The sequence below is a fragment of the Megalops cyprinoides genome, chromosome 2 (assembly GCF_013368585.1).
Source record: "Megalops cyprinoides isolate fMegCyp1 chromosome 2, fMegCyp1.pri, whole genome shotgun sequence".
Classification (NCBI taxonomy): domain Eukaryota; kingdom Metazoa; phylum Chordata; class Actinopteri; order Elopiformes; family Megalopidae; genus Megalops; species Megalops cyprinoides.
The window spans coordinates 45,897,874-45,911,446 of NC_050584.1; the positions used below are offsets into that span (position 1 = coordinate 45,897,874).

General features: G+C 47.6%; 1 protein-coding gene across 12 annotated transcripts in view; it reads left to right on the forward strand.

Moving 5' to 3' along the window:
• The window catches only part of nfia (nuclear factor I/A), a 167,930-nt gene that overhangs the window by 138,360 nt on the left and 15,997 nt on the right, over positions 1-13,573 (forward strand). For 4 of the 12 annotated variants that reach the window (XM_036553865.1, XM_036553873.1, XM_036553902.1 and 1 more), the window contains exons 5-8: positions 3,206-3,323; positions 5,424-5,551; positions 8,013-8,063; positions 13,189-13,317. In XM_036553865.1, coding sequence (XP_036409758.1) covers positions 3,206-3,323; positions 5,424-5,551; positions 8,013-8,063; positions 13,189-13,317 — 426 coding nt within the window. The remainder of the gene's footprint in view (positions 1-3,205; positions 3,324-5,423; positions 5,552-8,012; positions 8,064-13,188; positions 13,318-13,573) is intronic. The other 8 variants (XM_036553880.1, XM_036553888.1, XM_036553909.1 and 5 more) reach the window with 3 other exon arrangements.

Genomic DNA, 13,573 nt, shown 5'->3' on the forward strand with positions numbered 1-13,573 from the left:
TAAGGGGAGCAGTGCAGGCTCGCGTCCGCTGGAAGATGAAAGGTCGTGATATTGAATGGACGACAGGCTGCCTTAGCTCTTCCCTGTCTGTACGCTGTGACCTTGGCTTTGTGCACCCATTACACAATTCAGTGGCAGCCCAATCGAATCTGCTTCTGTCGATCAATATCCTATTAAAGCGCCACACAAAAAAGAGAGAGAGAGAGAGAGAGGGGGAGAGAGAGAGAAATGAAAGTCTCCATAAAGTTAGCGGTTATAGCTACGTTTTTGTAAATGGAACTCCACATAATTGGCCGGTCAATACCAGGCTGGGGTAATTTCGGAGATTGGGTCCGCCCTTTCCATATCCTCCCTCCTCCCTCTCACCCTCTCTCACTCACTCCCTCCCTCTCTCTTTCTCTGTCCCCTCTTCTCGCTCTTTTTCCCCCCGTTTCCAGAGTCTGCTGTACAGCTCGAACACCAGTCTGTTCCTGCAGTCTTTTGGTTAGAGGCTGCTTCTGTCATCCTCTTCATTCTCTTTTCTCCCTCTCTCCCATTTGCTCTTCTCCCTCAGTTGGGTTCATCCTAAACCCCTTCCTGCAGGACCCATTGACATAGAGTACCGCAGAGAAAAGGTGCAGGCTGATAGTGTGAGGCTTTCTCCGGTTTGGTAATTCCGCCCTCTCCGTGCACGCAGGAGGAGGGGAAAGGTGGGCTTTAGTTTAGCTTAGGTTATTTCATAGTTTCTTAAATAAAAGCCCCTGCTGAAATGTTGGCAAGTGAACGCAGCGTCCAGGGACAGGGACACCTGGGATTCCCCGTGCCCCGCCGCTCCCGGAGCCAGGCGCTGGCACAGGAAGCGCTGCCATATGACAGAACAGGGGGCGCGGATGAATAATGGAAGAGCCGAGCGCCGCCATGGCACGGTCTCATCCTGGCCTCACCGCTGCCAGCGCTGCCCAGCATCACCGCTGGGGATACTGGCTGCACCCTCTACCATCTGGATTCAAACGCGAAAAGATTCCTGTTTCTAATAGCCAAAATAATCACCTTAATGGTATTAATTGGTTGTAATGGTAATTGCTTCTATGACTACCTCTGGTATCACAGTCGCAGCCATTTTACAACATTCTCTTGGCACCCGCTGGAATCCACAAGGACACTATTACCTTCTTAGATGTATATGTACATATTTTTGTGGTACCTTTGCTGAAATTATTAGTGTTTTGTGAGATGGAATAAAGTGTAATTGTTGGCTTAATAAACCCATCAACGTCAGGCGTAGGGCATCAGGGTCTCCTCTATTTTTGTTCTTCTTTGTTCTCTCCTACTCAAACATAAGCTTAAGTCATGATGTGTGATTATCTTCATCTTGTGTCATTCATTTATTTTTGTTACCTCTTCAAACCATAGTGAAAGTTAAGGTAGGTCAAAGTTTTTTGATAGTTTCGTTTTTTGCTGGTGAGTGTGTGTGTGTTTTCGGGGGCTGTTCCGTCCAGCTACGGATCCATCCTTCCCTGTTAAAAGTTGGTGTACAGACTGCAGGAAAAGGTCTTCAGGGCTTTGGAGGAAACACCGGCGCTGATCCAGCAGAAAAAACAGCAAAGCCCTGTCAGGGTGTGAGGGCTCCACATCCCATCAGCCATCACACTCTCAGTCAATAAAGCCATGAGGAGTGAGGGGGCCATGGGCACTGGCTGGACGGACGGCCCATTTTCAAGCTGATTGCAGCCTTTGTTGTCAAACGCTTCAATTTGAAAATCCGCTGAACAAAGACCCTGTCTTTTTTTTTTTTTTTTCAAAATACAACCTTCCGGCTTTTGTTGAGGTTTAGCTCACGGTTGCTGAATGTGTTTGTGTGTGTGCGTGTGTGTGTGTGTGTGTGTGTGTGTCTGTGTGTGTGTGTTGGGGGGCAGGGGGATGATACAGCTGAGGTCCACAAGGAAGAAATGAAGGCCTCCTTAGAAGTATGCCATGCTGGCGAACATGGAAGCAGGGCGTCTCAGCACTTCCCCATTCGTACAGCTCGTACTCCACAATTACCACAGGGTCATCGTTCACCCGCGCTGCCCCACTCTGTCCCATCCTGCAGCATCTGCCGCATGGAGCACATTCCTCTGGACTTAAGTGGTTGATAAGTAGATCGAAGAGATTGAAGCATTCTGCTAACACACTTTCTGTACCGGAGCGCAAGAAGGTAAGAGAGAGAGGGAAGGAGAGGGGGAGTGGGTGAGAGGGGGAGAGAGAGAAAGATCAATGCAGGCCTGATAGCTACAGGCTTCATTTGGAATCCTCGAAGCAAAAGCACTTGATAAAGCCCTTAAGAGGTAGAGACTGCGGATTACCTTTATGATTGATTTCCATTCCAGTCAGACAGACTGCAGTGTGGTCATTTTTCTCACCCGTAACTGCGGGCCCGTGTGGCCGGCTCCGAGCTGAGCAGGGCGTCTGAATTACTGCAGCCCGGTGCCCAGGTTAGCTCTCACACAAATTACTTCACATCCCACTATTAGCCATGCAAATGCACCCGCTTTACTGCGCCTCGTAAATAACCCCGCCACTTCTATTAGAGGGGAGGAACCGGGCCGGGCTTTCAGTGGGGGGGAAAAAAAAATAATTAAAATTAAGAGATGACTCAGAAATTATAGCTCCTTTTTTTTTGTGAGTGACTACGCGCTGGACTTTATTTATTTTCTTTCGCCGCTGTGATGACGCTGTCCCTCCGCCTGGCCCCTGTAGCAGTGTCCTCTTCCAATGTTAATTAGGAACACCATCACCGTGTCTATCAAAGTCCTCCTGGCTGTCATCCTCCATCCTCCTCTTCCCACAGTGTGTTTGGTATGCAGCGCCATCCCCTCCTCGCTCGCACGTTTGCGCTGTCCTCATCAAAAATAGTGCTCCCAGTCACCATGAATATAAAGGGGCATCACGGCGTTATGTACTGTATGACAAAGGCGTTCGATACCGCAGAGTTCCCCTCGCTGACCTATGCTGAGAACAGGGACACGTCGCCGCGGGCTGAATCTGTTTGAAGAACCTTTCTGCTGAACCGTTTTTGGAGGGGACAATTTGAACGGTATTGCGGAGCAAGCCCAGCTGTCAGTGTAGTGCTGTTGTAAGGACCGAGATAAAATGGGGGGAGAACGAGGGGTTCTCTGGGATCGATGTTGTTAATGGCTGTCGGTGGAAGGGTTTGTGATGTTGCCCTGTGGTCTTTGTGTTGCAGCGCCCATTGCGGCGGGGACGGGGCCCAACTTCTCCCTGGCAGACCTGGACAGCTCCTCCTACTACAGCATGAGCCCGGGAGCCATGCGCCGGCCGCTGCCCAGCACCTCCTCCAGCAGGTACACCGACACCCCCCTGCTACATCATCCTAAACTCAATCACTTCATTCAGGCACTTATGGGCCTTAATGAATCATAATTGCCCCTGCGATGGAGGTGGTCAGTGATGGATGGCTTTTACAGAGAGCCGTAAAAACCCGCGAGTGCGCGCCTCTCCAGGAATCGCGGGAGGCCGCACGCAGCGCAGCGTGTGCGCGGGAGCTGAGCGCTAACCCACCTGGAGCTGCACACAACACCTGTGCCCAACTCCTCTCCGACAGCCCCACTCCCACCATCAGGCTCAGGGCTAGTCTAGCACTGGCGCACAGACACCACAATTAAGCCAAGCGTCCGAGAGAAGAAAGGGAATCCTGTCAGCAGCACCTAGTAGAGAGCGGGACGCAGAGAAGAAAGCAGGAGGGAGAGGAGGCAAAGCAAGGGGGAGAGGAGGGCGTGAAGGGGGGATTTTTCTTTTCTTCTCCCTCTCCCTTCCGGCAGCGCCTCCTTTATGTTCTGCTTGAGTCAGGGTGGTTCAGGGCTCTCCTGCTCTGGCAGGTGTCTGTGCTGTTGACTGAAGGCAGACAGACAGGGCCTGTGAGTGGGTCGATGGAGCAGGGGGCCCTGACTGTAATCCCAGCACACAGCCACTCCTGCAGGCCTGAGGTGTGTGTGTGTGTGTGTGTGTGTGTGTGTGTGTGTGTGTGTGCGTGCGTGCGCACACTCTTATGCTGAAAGCATGGCTGGGGGCTCCGCACTCACAGGAACTGCAGAACCATATATTATAGATGCAGCCTACAGATATGCTCTACACTGGTGTCTACAGATTTTTTCACCGACTTCCATGCATAGAAATTTATTCACAACAAGGGAATGATCTTGTCTTAGAAATACCAGATGAATGAAGGAAATGAATTATCGATGGATTGATAGATAATTGATAGATATTGCACCTACAATAGGTTCATAGTAATACCTAACAATAGTGGTGTTACAATGGTTATGGGTTAATAAGGAGTGTGTGACAGTCAGAACATGGCACAAAACAGGTGTTTAACCCTATCCCCTGTATGATACAGGTATCAGGGAGGTCACCCACATGCCTTGAGGGCCTCTCTAGCCAATATGTGCTATATAAGAAATTAAGCACAAGGGCTGTGAATGTGCCCATGTGTTAGTCTGTAATTATGCAACTATGAGAGAATAGAAATTCCAGAAGGCAGTGGATTAATGAATTAAAGTCAGAGCAAACACATTACAAAAATAGCCCACAGTGACAGAGTTTTCCAAGAGAAATTCACTACACTGAATTCACCGCAATGTGAAGACAACTCAGTGTAGATGTTTATGTGTGTGTGTGTGTGTGTGTGAGAGAGAGAGAGAGAGAGAGAGAGAGAGAGAGTGAGAGAGTGTGTGTGTTTGAGTTTCTTTTATCTCCTTAAACAGCGCCCACTTATTCCATCAAACACAATGGGGCCGGGCATTACAAGAGGGAGCTCAAGTTAGGCTTTGATACAGCGCAGTGTGCTGAGGTGTGGATCTGCAACAGCTGTGAGGCTCCATGCAGAGGCCCGGAGCCTCTGCATCTCACTCTGCGCGCCCCCCACCCAGTTCAGAGAGGAGGGACGCACCCCCCGTCCTCTCCCCCTGCTCAGGGAGCTGTGGCAATCCTTGCTCTTGATCCAGGGCCAGAGTTACCACTGCTAAAGAGGATTACTATTCATCTGACCGTCCTCTGGGGAGCCGGGGTTATTAATGAGCCACCCCACCGCACACTGACCCTGCCCACTGCGCCGCACCGCGCTCAGGAAGACAGGTGGATCCAGACAAGTGGAGGAACAAAGCCCTCACTCTGCGTGCTGCGGGACACAGCCAGCACACATTCACCAACACACAACCACAGTTTTGGGGTAGTGTAAACATGCAGCAAAATACCTGGTGAAGTTCATATATAAGTTCATGTATTCCCCATAGGCCCAGTTGCCCAGTTTGTTGATTAACCTGGTAGCACATGTTTTGAAGAGGCAGATTGCCGGGAAAATGGTGTTCTCGACTGATGGGAGTTTAGGGGAAGGTTGAATACTTCTGTCAAACACCTCACCTCCCCCTGTCTGAACCCCTCAGCTCTGCAAAGCGCATCAAGTGCATGGAGGACGAGGTGGACAGTCCAGGAGAGGAGTCCTACTACCCCGGGCAGGGGCGTTCCCCGGGCAGCGGCAGCCAGGCCAGCAGCTGGCATGAAGTGGAACCAGGTATGCCTTCCCATCTTCCCTTCCCATGGCCCTCTGACTATCGTCCCTGCACTCCTTTCTCCCTTGCTCCCAGGTCTAAAAACACACACATACATGAACTGGGTGGGGAGCAAGGAGCAAGTGTGCAGAAGTGTGTGAGTGTGAATGTGCGCTGTGTGCATTTGTGTTTGCCTCACTTTATAATGAGCTTGAGAGGTATGTGAGGATGAAGGAAGAAAGAAAGAAAGAAAGAAAGAAAGAAAGAAAGAAAAGCAAAATGACTTCATGGTCATTCTTTTAACAGATTATATTTTTTGCTTGTTTCAGAAAAAATCCTTCTTGTCCTGTCTTTGTCCTTGTGGGGCAATTTCTGAATACTGTTTTAAGCTCCACATTTGAAACTTCTCCTTGATAAGGAGCTTTTCTGATAGATGTTTTTATTAACTTGTCACTTGTGATTGCACATTTCTCCCTTAAAATACTTGTGTCCTAAGAAGCATCATCTTATCTTCTGCCCTAGAGAGGGTCTAAAAACTGTTTGTAGAACAGCAAAAATCTGATGACATTTTAAATTATTTGAGTTATTGCTCACATCTACATTACTAACCCTGTTATATTATTTCTAATGATGTTGAATTGAATTTTTATAACCCAGATATGAGCTTGTGTGTTTACATTGTTGGTCTGTAAAGGCTTTCTAATTAAGCCCATACATAGTATTATCATAGAACTGAGACAGGGTGCTATGAGTATGTGTGTGTGTGTGTGTGGGCGCGGGGGCATGTGTGTGTGTGGGCACGAGTGCATGTGTGTGTGGATGCATGTGTGGGCGCTTGTGCACATGCACATGTAGGCGCACGTGTATGTGTGCATATGTGTGTACTTGTGTGCCCTGTGTGCATGCCTCTGCCTGAGTGGTGGTGCATGCCTGTGTGTGCGTGCGTTGTGCTCCTGCATCGTGGGATGTGTAGAGGGACTCGGTGTGATTGTGCTGTCCCTGTGGAAGCCACCGCAGTGCTTCAGAGTGGTAGACAGTAAATCACTCCTGTGAGGAGTCTTCAGTCAGCGACTCCCCCCCAACCCCCCCCCCCCCCCAACACACCCCCCACTCCCTTCTCTCGTGTCTGGCTCCTGCACTGCAGAGAGCAGAGCGCACAGAGGGGCCCGAGAGGAAAGCACGGTCTGGAGTTCTGGGGCTGGTCGAGGGATATTATCATACGGCAATATACAAGACCACACTTAATGAATGTTGGCCTTCAGGTTTGACAGAGGCCTTAAATTCAGGACCCACTTTGCCAAACGTCTCCCAGACACAGGTGACTTTTTACTGTGTTTGTCACCCCTGGCACCGGCAATGTTGTATATGTCAGGTTCTGAGCTCGATCATATTACCTCTTGATTTAAGAAATACTGTCCCACTTTTCTCAGAACTCTACAAATGCAGTGTGCCGGCCTTGGAAATTCATTCTCTTTTCGACCGCAGTCCCTCTCTCTGCTCTGCCCCCCTCACCTTCACATAACACAGGAAGAGTTCTCTCCCATTCAGAGCATACTGAACAAAATGGCAGGGCTGTAGACACAGCTGCAGAGGTGTGTGGGGTGATTTATTTCTGAGAAACAGTGTGGTACCCCATGCTTTCAATACATTTAACCTGCTTGTGCAAACCAGCTTTTGGGTCACGCTGCCAGTGCAGGAGAACATAAGACCCTGCTTCAAAAAGCATGATTTTATGTTGATGTTCAGAGAATGACATCTGGGTGTCTTCTTGGGTTTTTTTAAATGTCCAGAGCTTAGAACGATGGCATCCCAGTTTTATAAGAATGGGAACAGAATGGAGAACAGCCCTGTCCACCTCAACCCTGCCTTTTATCCTGCCATGAACTCCTTCAGATCGTCGAAGTTGTTGTCATGTATTTTGCAGTGGTATTATCCCCTGTGAGCCTTAGTTCAGACCTATTCTGAGAGAAACCCGATCAACCTGAATATCCCCCCGCCCTCCTGCCCCTCCCATTTTCCTCACCCCTCTATGATGTCATAGAGAACAAACTTTAGAAAATGATCGTTCCTCTGAAGAAAGGGAAGGTTTTTTTTTTCAGAGGACTGGGGTCTGGTTTCGGGTAGGGAGCTGCGGCTGTCCAATACCTGTCTGACAATGCAAGCCAAGAGAACAATAGAACTCCTTTGTTGAGGACAGGGTTCTGGGTGGGGTTGGACAAAACCAAATGAATTGCCGAGCCCCACCTGTAGAGGGGGAGAGTGGAGGTGAGTGCATGTTCCATGCATGTCCCCCTCGTTTGAGGACACAGGCTCTCTCTGTTTCTGAAACCTGATCTCGCCGTGATCCGCAGGGCTGGAGTCACTGGGGAACACGGCTGGCATCAATAGTTAATTGATGAGGTAATGCACATTTCTCTACACTATATTCACCCTGCCTCTTTTTGTTTTTTTGTCCCCTTGTTTTTTTTCCCTTGTCTTTCAAAGCTGGATATAAACTGCGTGGCTCGCTAGCTAGTACGTTCATCTCAAGACAAGGTAAAAATGCACTGTTTACCATTTCCCACTTGGTGCCAGATTTGAAATGGAGTAAATCCTTGTTGTGTCTTAGTTTGTTGGTGTTGTGTCCAGGTAAACTTTCACCTTCACATAGTGTGACTGTGTAAAAGGATGTTTTCACTTGAAAGGGTGTCAAGTGTCCAACCTGCTGCAATTGAACAGGTTTTACACATGTGTTCATATCCATTAGAATGCTGGCAGTGCATCCCAAGTGTCATTTGCACAACATCCATAGTCATGTGAGTTTTTGTAAGTAAAGGCTAGGTGTATCTGGTGATGAATGAAAACATTGTAATATTTTGATGCTTTGTTAACTAAATTTAAACAAAGCACTGTAGTTATTGAGTTTTACAGTCCTTGTGTGATAAATGTGTGTGCGTTTGTGTGTGTGTGTGTGTGTGTGTGTGAGGGACAGAGAAGGAGAGAGAGGATGAAACATATGATTGTGTGTTTGCAATGCATGTGTGTGCACAGATCCAAGATCATTTGGAATGATGACATCACCAGGGTCATGGCAGACACTCAGTGGTGCTGTTTTAGTTACATATGTACAACGGCCGAGGTCCATTTCCTAGTTCCTGTCCATTTAAGTGGAGGGAGTGTGTTTTACAAAACCTACTCCTGGATTAAATCAATAGTTGTCCTTAAAACTGACATACAAATAAATTAAAAGTTTTACTTTTCAATACCAGCACAATTTTTCTAATTTATTCTGGTGTGTTTGTGGTTGGGGAAAAAAGTATCACTTACATTTACATTGAGTCACTTGGCAGGCGCTCTTATCCAGAGCAACTTACAAAGCAAAGCTACAAAAGCTCATTTGATTGTGAGTCAAATGTAAGGACAAATGTTGATTGAATCCAGAGGTCAGGCATGTTTTTTGGATTGTCCTATACTTTCTATTTTTCTGCGATGAAGCTGAGCAGTGTGTGATATATTTCTGTGTTTGTGCAGTTTTGTTTCTTTTGTTGCTGGTGTTTTGTTCTGTTTTTAATTTAATTTTGAGTTTGTATGTGTATGTTGTTACATTGTGTATCATCGTCTGCTGTAGCCCAGACACTTTCTTAAGCTAAGTGCTGTCCTTGTCAGTGAGAGCTGTCTTTTCGATCTGTAAAAGTCAAAAAAGAATACGGCTTTGTTGGAGACGTAGGTGAGCAGCCTCAAAGGGAAGCATGAAAGCTGAACATGTGATCTGCATATGATTGCATACTGGCACAAAGAGTAGTAAAAAGGTCTGACCATGTGCCCATGCTCATTCCCTCACTATGGCTCTGACCTGCTTGTGGAAATATTTAATGATGAGGAGGCTGGTGTTCATGCGTGTGTTCTGCCATCCACTTGCTCAGTTCACCTGCTTGCTGTAGGAGGTGATTCTAGACCAGTGGGTGTATCAGGGTGTGGAGGAGAGCAGTGCCGGAGGCCATCGCAGGCAGATTGATGTGTTCCGGGGAGGGAGATGTGTGGTGGGAAGAGATGGATGGACAGGAGCAGAGAGACGTGTTCGATACAGAATCACCTCGCCTCCTGCTTGATTCCTGTCAATTTGTCAGTGGAGAAGAAGGAGAAGGGGGATGAGGAGGGGGGGGGGAACAGGCAAAAAACACCGCTCTATGTGTAATAACGTTTCGGAAAGGAAAATGCTGAGTACGGCCAAGCTTTGATTCCAACTGACAGAACCTTTTCAAGTGTTCATTACTCACTCTCAGACTTCAGGGCCTTCACGAGACATGCAGACCCAACGGAAGTTACTCTCACACAAAACAGGTCTTGCATCTTGCACTTATACAATCTCTCTCTCTCTCTCAAATGCACACACATACACACACACACACACACACACACACACACACACACACACGCATACTCTTTCTCACACACACCCACACTCAAGTCATATCCATACTGCACATGCTGACTCACTCACAAACACATTCACACTCCATAAGGTGATGCAAAGATGCTGGGCCACTGACACAGAGCATATTGGAGAGCCAGTAGATGTAGACTCACAACTTTTCTTCAGAGCCTTAGATCGTCTAAGGGGAGGAGTTTCTAAATGTTAGTGGCTTACTGACCAGGGAGCTGCTGGCCACAGTACTTTTCAGGATTTAAAAACCAATGGAAAGGAGCACGAGGAGTCGGAAGAGCACGGGTCGACAATGGGGTCTTTGAACAGGAGCTTGGTCTTCAGAGTCCGCAGTTTTACTCCGGCTTTGTGCGCTGTGGGCCTCTGTGGCCGTCTCACTGGAGATGGAGCAAGAGGGACTTGAGTGGCTGGGGCTGCTGGATCTCCTTGGCTTTTGAAAGGCGATATTAATGAATGGCATGGTCGACTGTGAGCGACCTCAAAGCTCAGCTCTTTTTGAGCATGCTCTTTCATCTCCCCAAACCAGAGGCCCGAGGATCATGGGATTTGTCTTCTGATGCCTTGCTTGGCGTGACGCTTTCTGGCGAGAGCCTCTCTGGTAGTGATGAGGAGATACAGCTGCTGCTTAAAATGGGATTCTTGTCCTCAGCAGTCACTTAAGCTTATCTTTTAAATGTTTTTTTTTCCCTGTTTATTCATCCCGTAATCTGTTCCTCTGTCAGTGTTCTACGTAATGTCCTGCTGTTGATAACTCCTGAGCAGCTCAAACAGTCTTCATTAACAAAAAAGGTTTCCCTGGATCTGAACTCCATCTTTTTAACCTAATGGCTTTAAATGGAAATTGCATTGAAAGAAATGAAAGGCTGCTTTTTCCAGTTTCTGTGTAGATGTATGTGGTGGAATGAGTCATTTTTTTTTTTGTATAAAAGGGTTTGTTGTTCATTACGTCTGTAATTTCTCGTATGAAGTTATGGGTTAGCGTGGTTATTGGAATTGATCCTGCTAATGGTGATTGGTTCAGACAGGATATGTTTGATTTGTGGGATTGGAAACAGTGGGTTTCGAGGGAATGGACATTTTCCACCGTTAAGCTGTCAGAGCTCTTTTGTTTTGTGTTCGTCTTTCCACATTTGTTTTTAGTTAAAGCCACAATCGCTGGGTTAATGTGGAAACCAAGTAACCAGCAGTGGATGCTCATGTCAACACCAACCAGCTATGGAGGAGTTTTCTACAGTCTGTATTATTCCACCTCCCTATTGACACCTGTCATCTTGTCCCTGCGTGCCACCAACCACCTCACATGAAACTGTCGAAACCAGCAGTTTGGGACCTCATCGCGAGATGATTGTATAAGAGCGTGGCAGCGTGTCAAATGCAAAGCAGTCAGCAACGCGGCCCCACGGCACCTTCTCCACAACCCGCCTCTCTGTCGGGGGTGCTGGCTGTCTGTGATATTCAGCATGGTGGAAGAGATCCACCCTCTCTCTCTCTCACTCTCTGGCTGAAAGAGGAAGGAGTCTGTGTTGGCTGGAGAAACCGAGGTGGAGGACGCCACCCTCATTCACACACCGGCCAGCAGAGATTGCGAACATACACGCTCACTTCTGCACTCTCACTCACACACCTCCTCCCGCAAACAAGACATAAACAACCCAAAGAGCCCCTGAGCTTGGCGTGTGGTGCATGCACTTTTGGAATGCAGGAATGCACATTTGCACTTTTTGATAACTGAGGGGCAGGAGCACAGATGGGGGCAAAATTTGGGGAGAGGGTATTAGATTATTAAGCCTGTATTTGGGATATATTATTTCTGGGGGTAAAGCAAAAACAAGCTATAATATAGTGCCATGGTGTTAACTTTATCCGGATGTAAAAAAAAAACTAGTGAACCTGTTCTCGAGTGTTGGGAAATGTGTAGGGGAAGGGGAGATTTACATTAAATATCCAGGGAAAAACAGGATTATTCTGTGCAGAGGGCCATGACTTCCTCTCCCTTTTACATTCCCAATCAATTGACATTTTTGACCAATGTCAATGCACAGCATATTTTCTCCACTTCTGTTTTGTTCATCTAAAAAGAGGGGATTGTTGAAAAATAGTTGTTATAAATAACGCTTTCCACCCATCAGGACTGGGGGAGGGGTGAACATGTTGATAACATTTTCTTGCATGCTTTTTCTACTGACTCTCTGCTGACTACTTGCTTATGTGAAATAACCCATGTGGTGAATGTGTCTGCTGTTACTCACTTAACCCAGAGAAGCTGCAACTTAGACTGTGACTGTGAATGCTGTGTGCTTTTGCCATTGCCCTAATCTGTCTCTCTCTGCTATTATTTCTTTCTCTCTGCTCTCGCCATCTCTAACCCCCCAGCCCCCTCCCATCCCATCAGCCCACGGATAAGGCACAATCTGTTGATTCTTCCATTCGTTAAGCTTTGTTTTATTTTAGTTTTTTATCCTCCATTTTATTTCTTTATGCAAACATGAAAAGGGACCCTCAGTCTGTTTAGATTAAGTCACCTCTAACCTCTTTAATATTTACATATATACATATTGTATTTACATTCACATCTTAATTTGTGGAGACTGCTCGAGGAAACATACCCCCCCTAATTTGTTTTTAGGACTCTATGATGTGCAAATCCCTGCTTGGTTCTCTACATCATAGAAGATGTTGCCCATACCAGTACTCAACATTAAAGAAATGGACCTTCTGCAGCTTTAAACGCGTTACTAAAGAGACATACAAGATGCGCTCAGTGACATGAAATCCACCTATCGAGCGTGCGTGCGTGTGGGGTTATTGGCCAGCTTTTACTGTGGGGGCCCTGTCTCTTCATCAGTCTAAACAAGCTCTTCGCTGCCGCCCAGTCTTCACACAAATCCCCTTTTTCTTGAAAAAAGGTACCCAAGTTAACATCGACATTGTCTCTTCTTTCAATATGCGCATAAGAATCATCAGCCAATCCAGTGCCGACGTTTTTTTTTAATTTTTTTACTCAAAAAACTTTCTTGATTGAATGACGACACCCGTCAGCAAACCTTGGGCTGTGCCCCGATCCGTTGGGTCCTGACCACTTTTCCAACCAATCCTGCCCTCACGCATCTCTCCCTCCCCCCGCCCCTTTTCTCCGCACCACACCCCCTCCTCCTCTGCCGCTCTCTCACCTCTGAGCCAGCCTGTGTCTCCATGACCTTGCATTATTAAATTGCACTTATCAATCATTCTTGCCAGGGATGCCATCGCCTACTACATTAAAGAAGTCAGAGAAGTCTGGTTTCAGCAGCCCCGTGCCTTCGCAGACCTCCTCCCCCCGAACGGCATTCACACACCATCATCGGCCTGTCATTACAGGACCCAGAGGTGAGGTCCCTACCCCCACCCTTTCCTGACCCGAAACACCTCCCGACACCCACGATCACAGACGCTCGACGTCTACACCCCCCACCCCCCCACCTCCCCCCAGCAGAGTGGACCAGTACTCTCAGGGGGAGACAGAGCACAGTGCCACACCCCCTGTCCTTAATTGTCTGTAGAGCCGAGTGTGTGCATATGCGTACACGTGTGCAGAAGTGTATATGCACAGAGATGTGTATGCGTATTGGTTTGAGTGTGCATC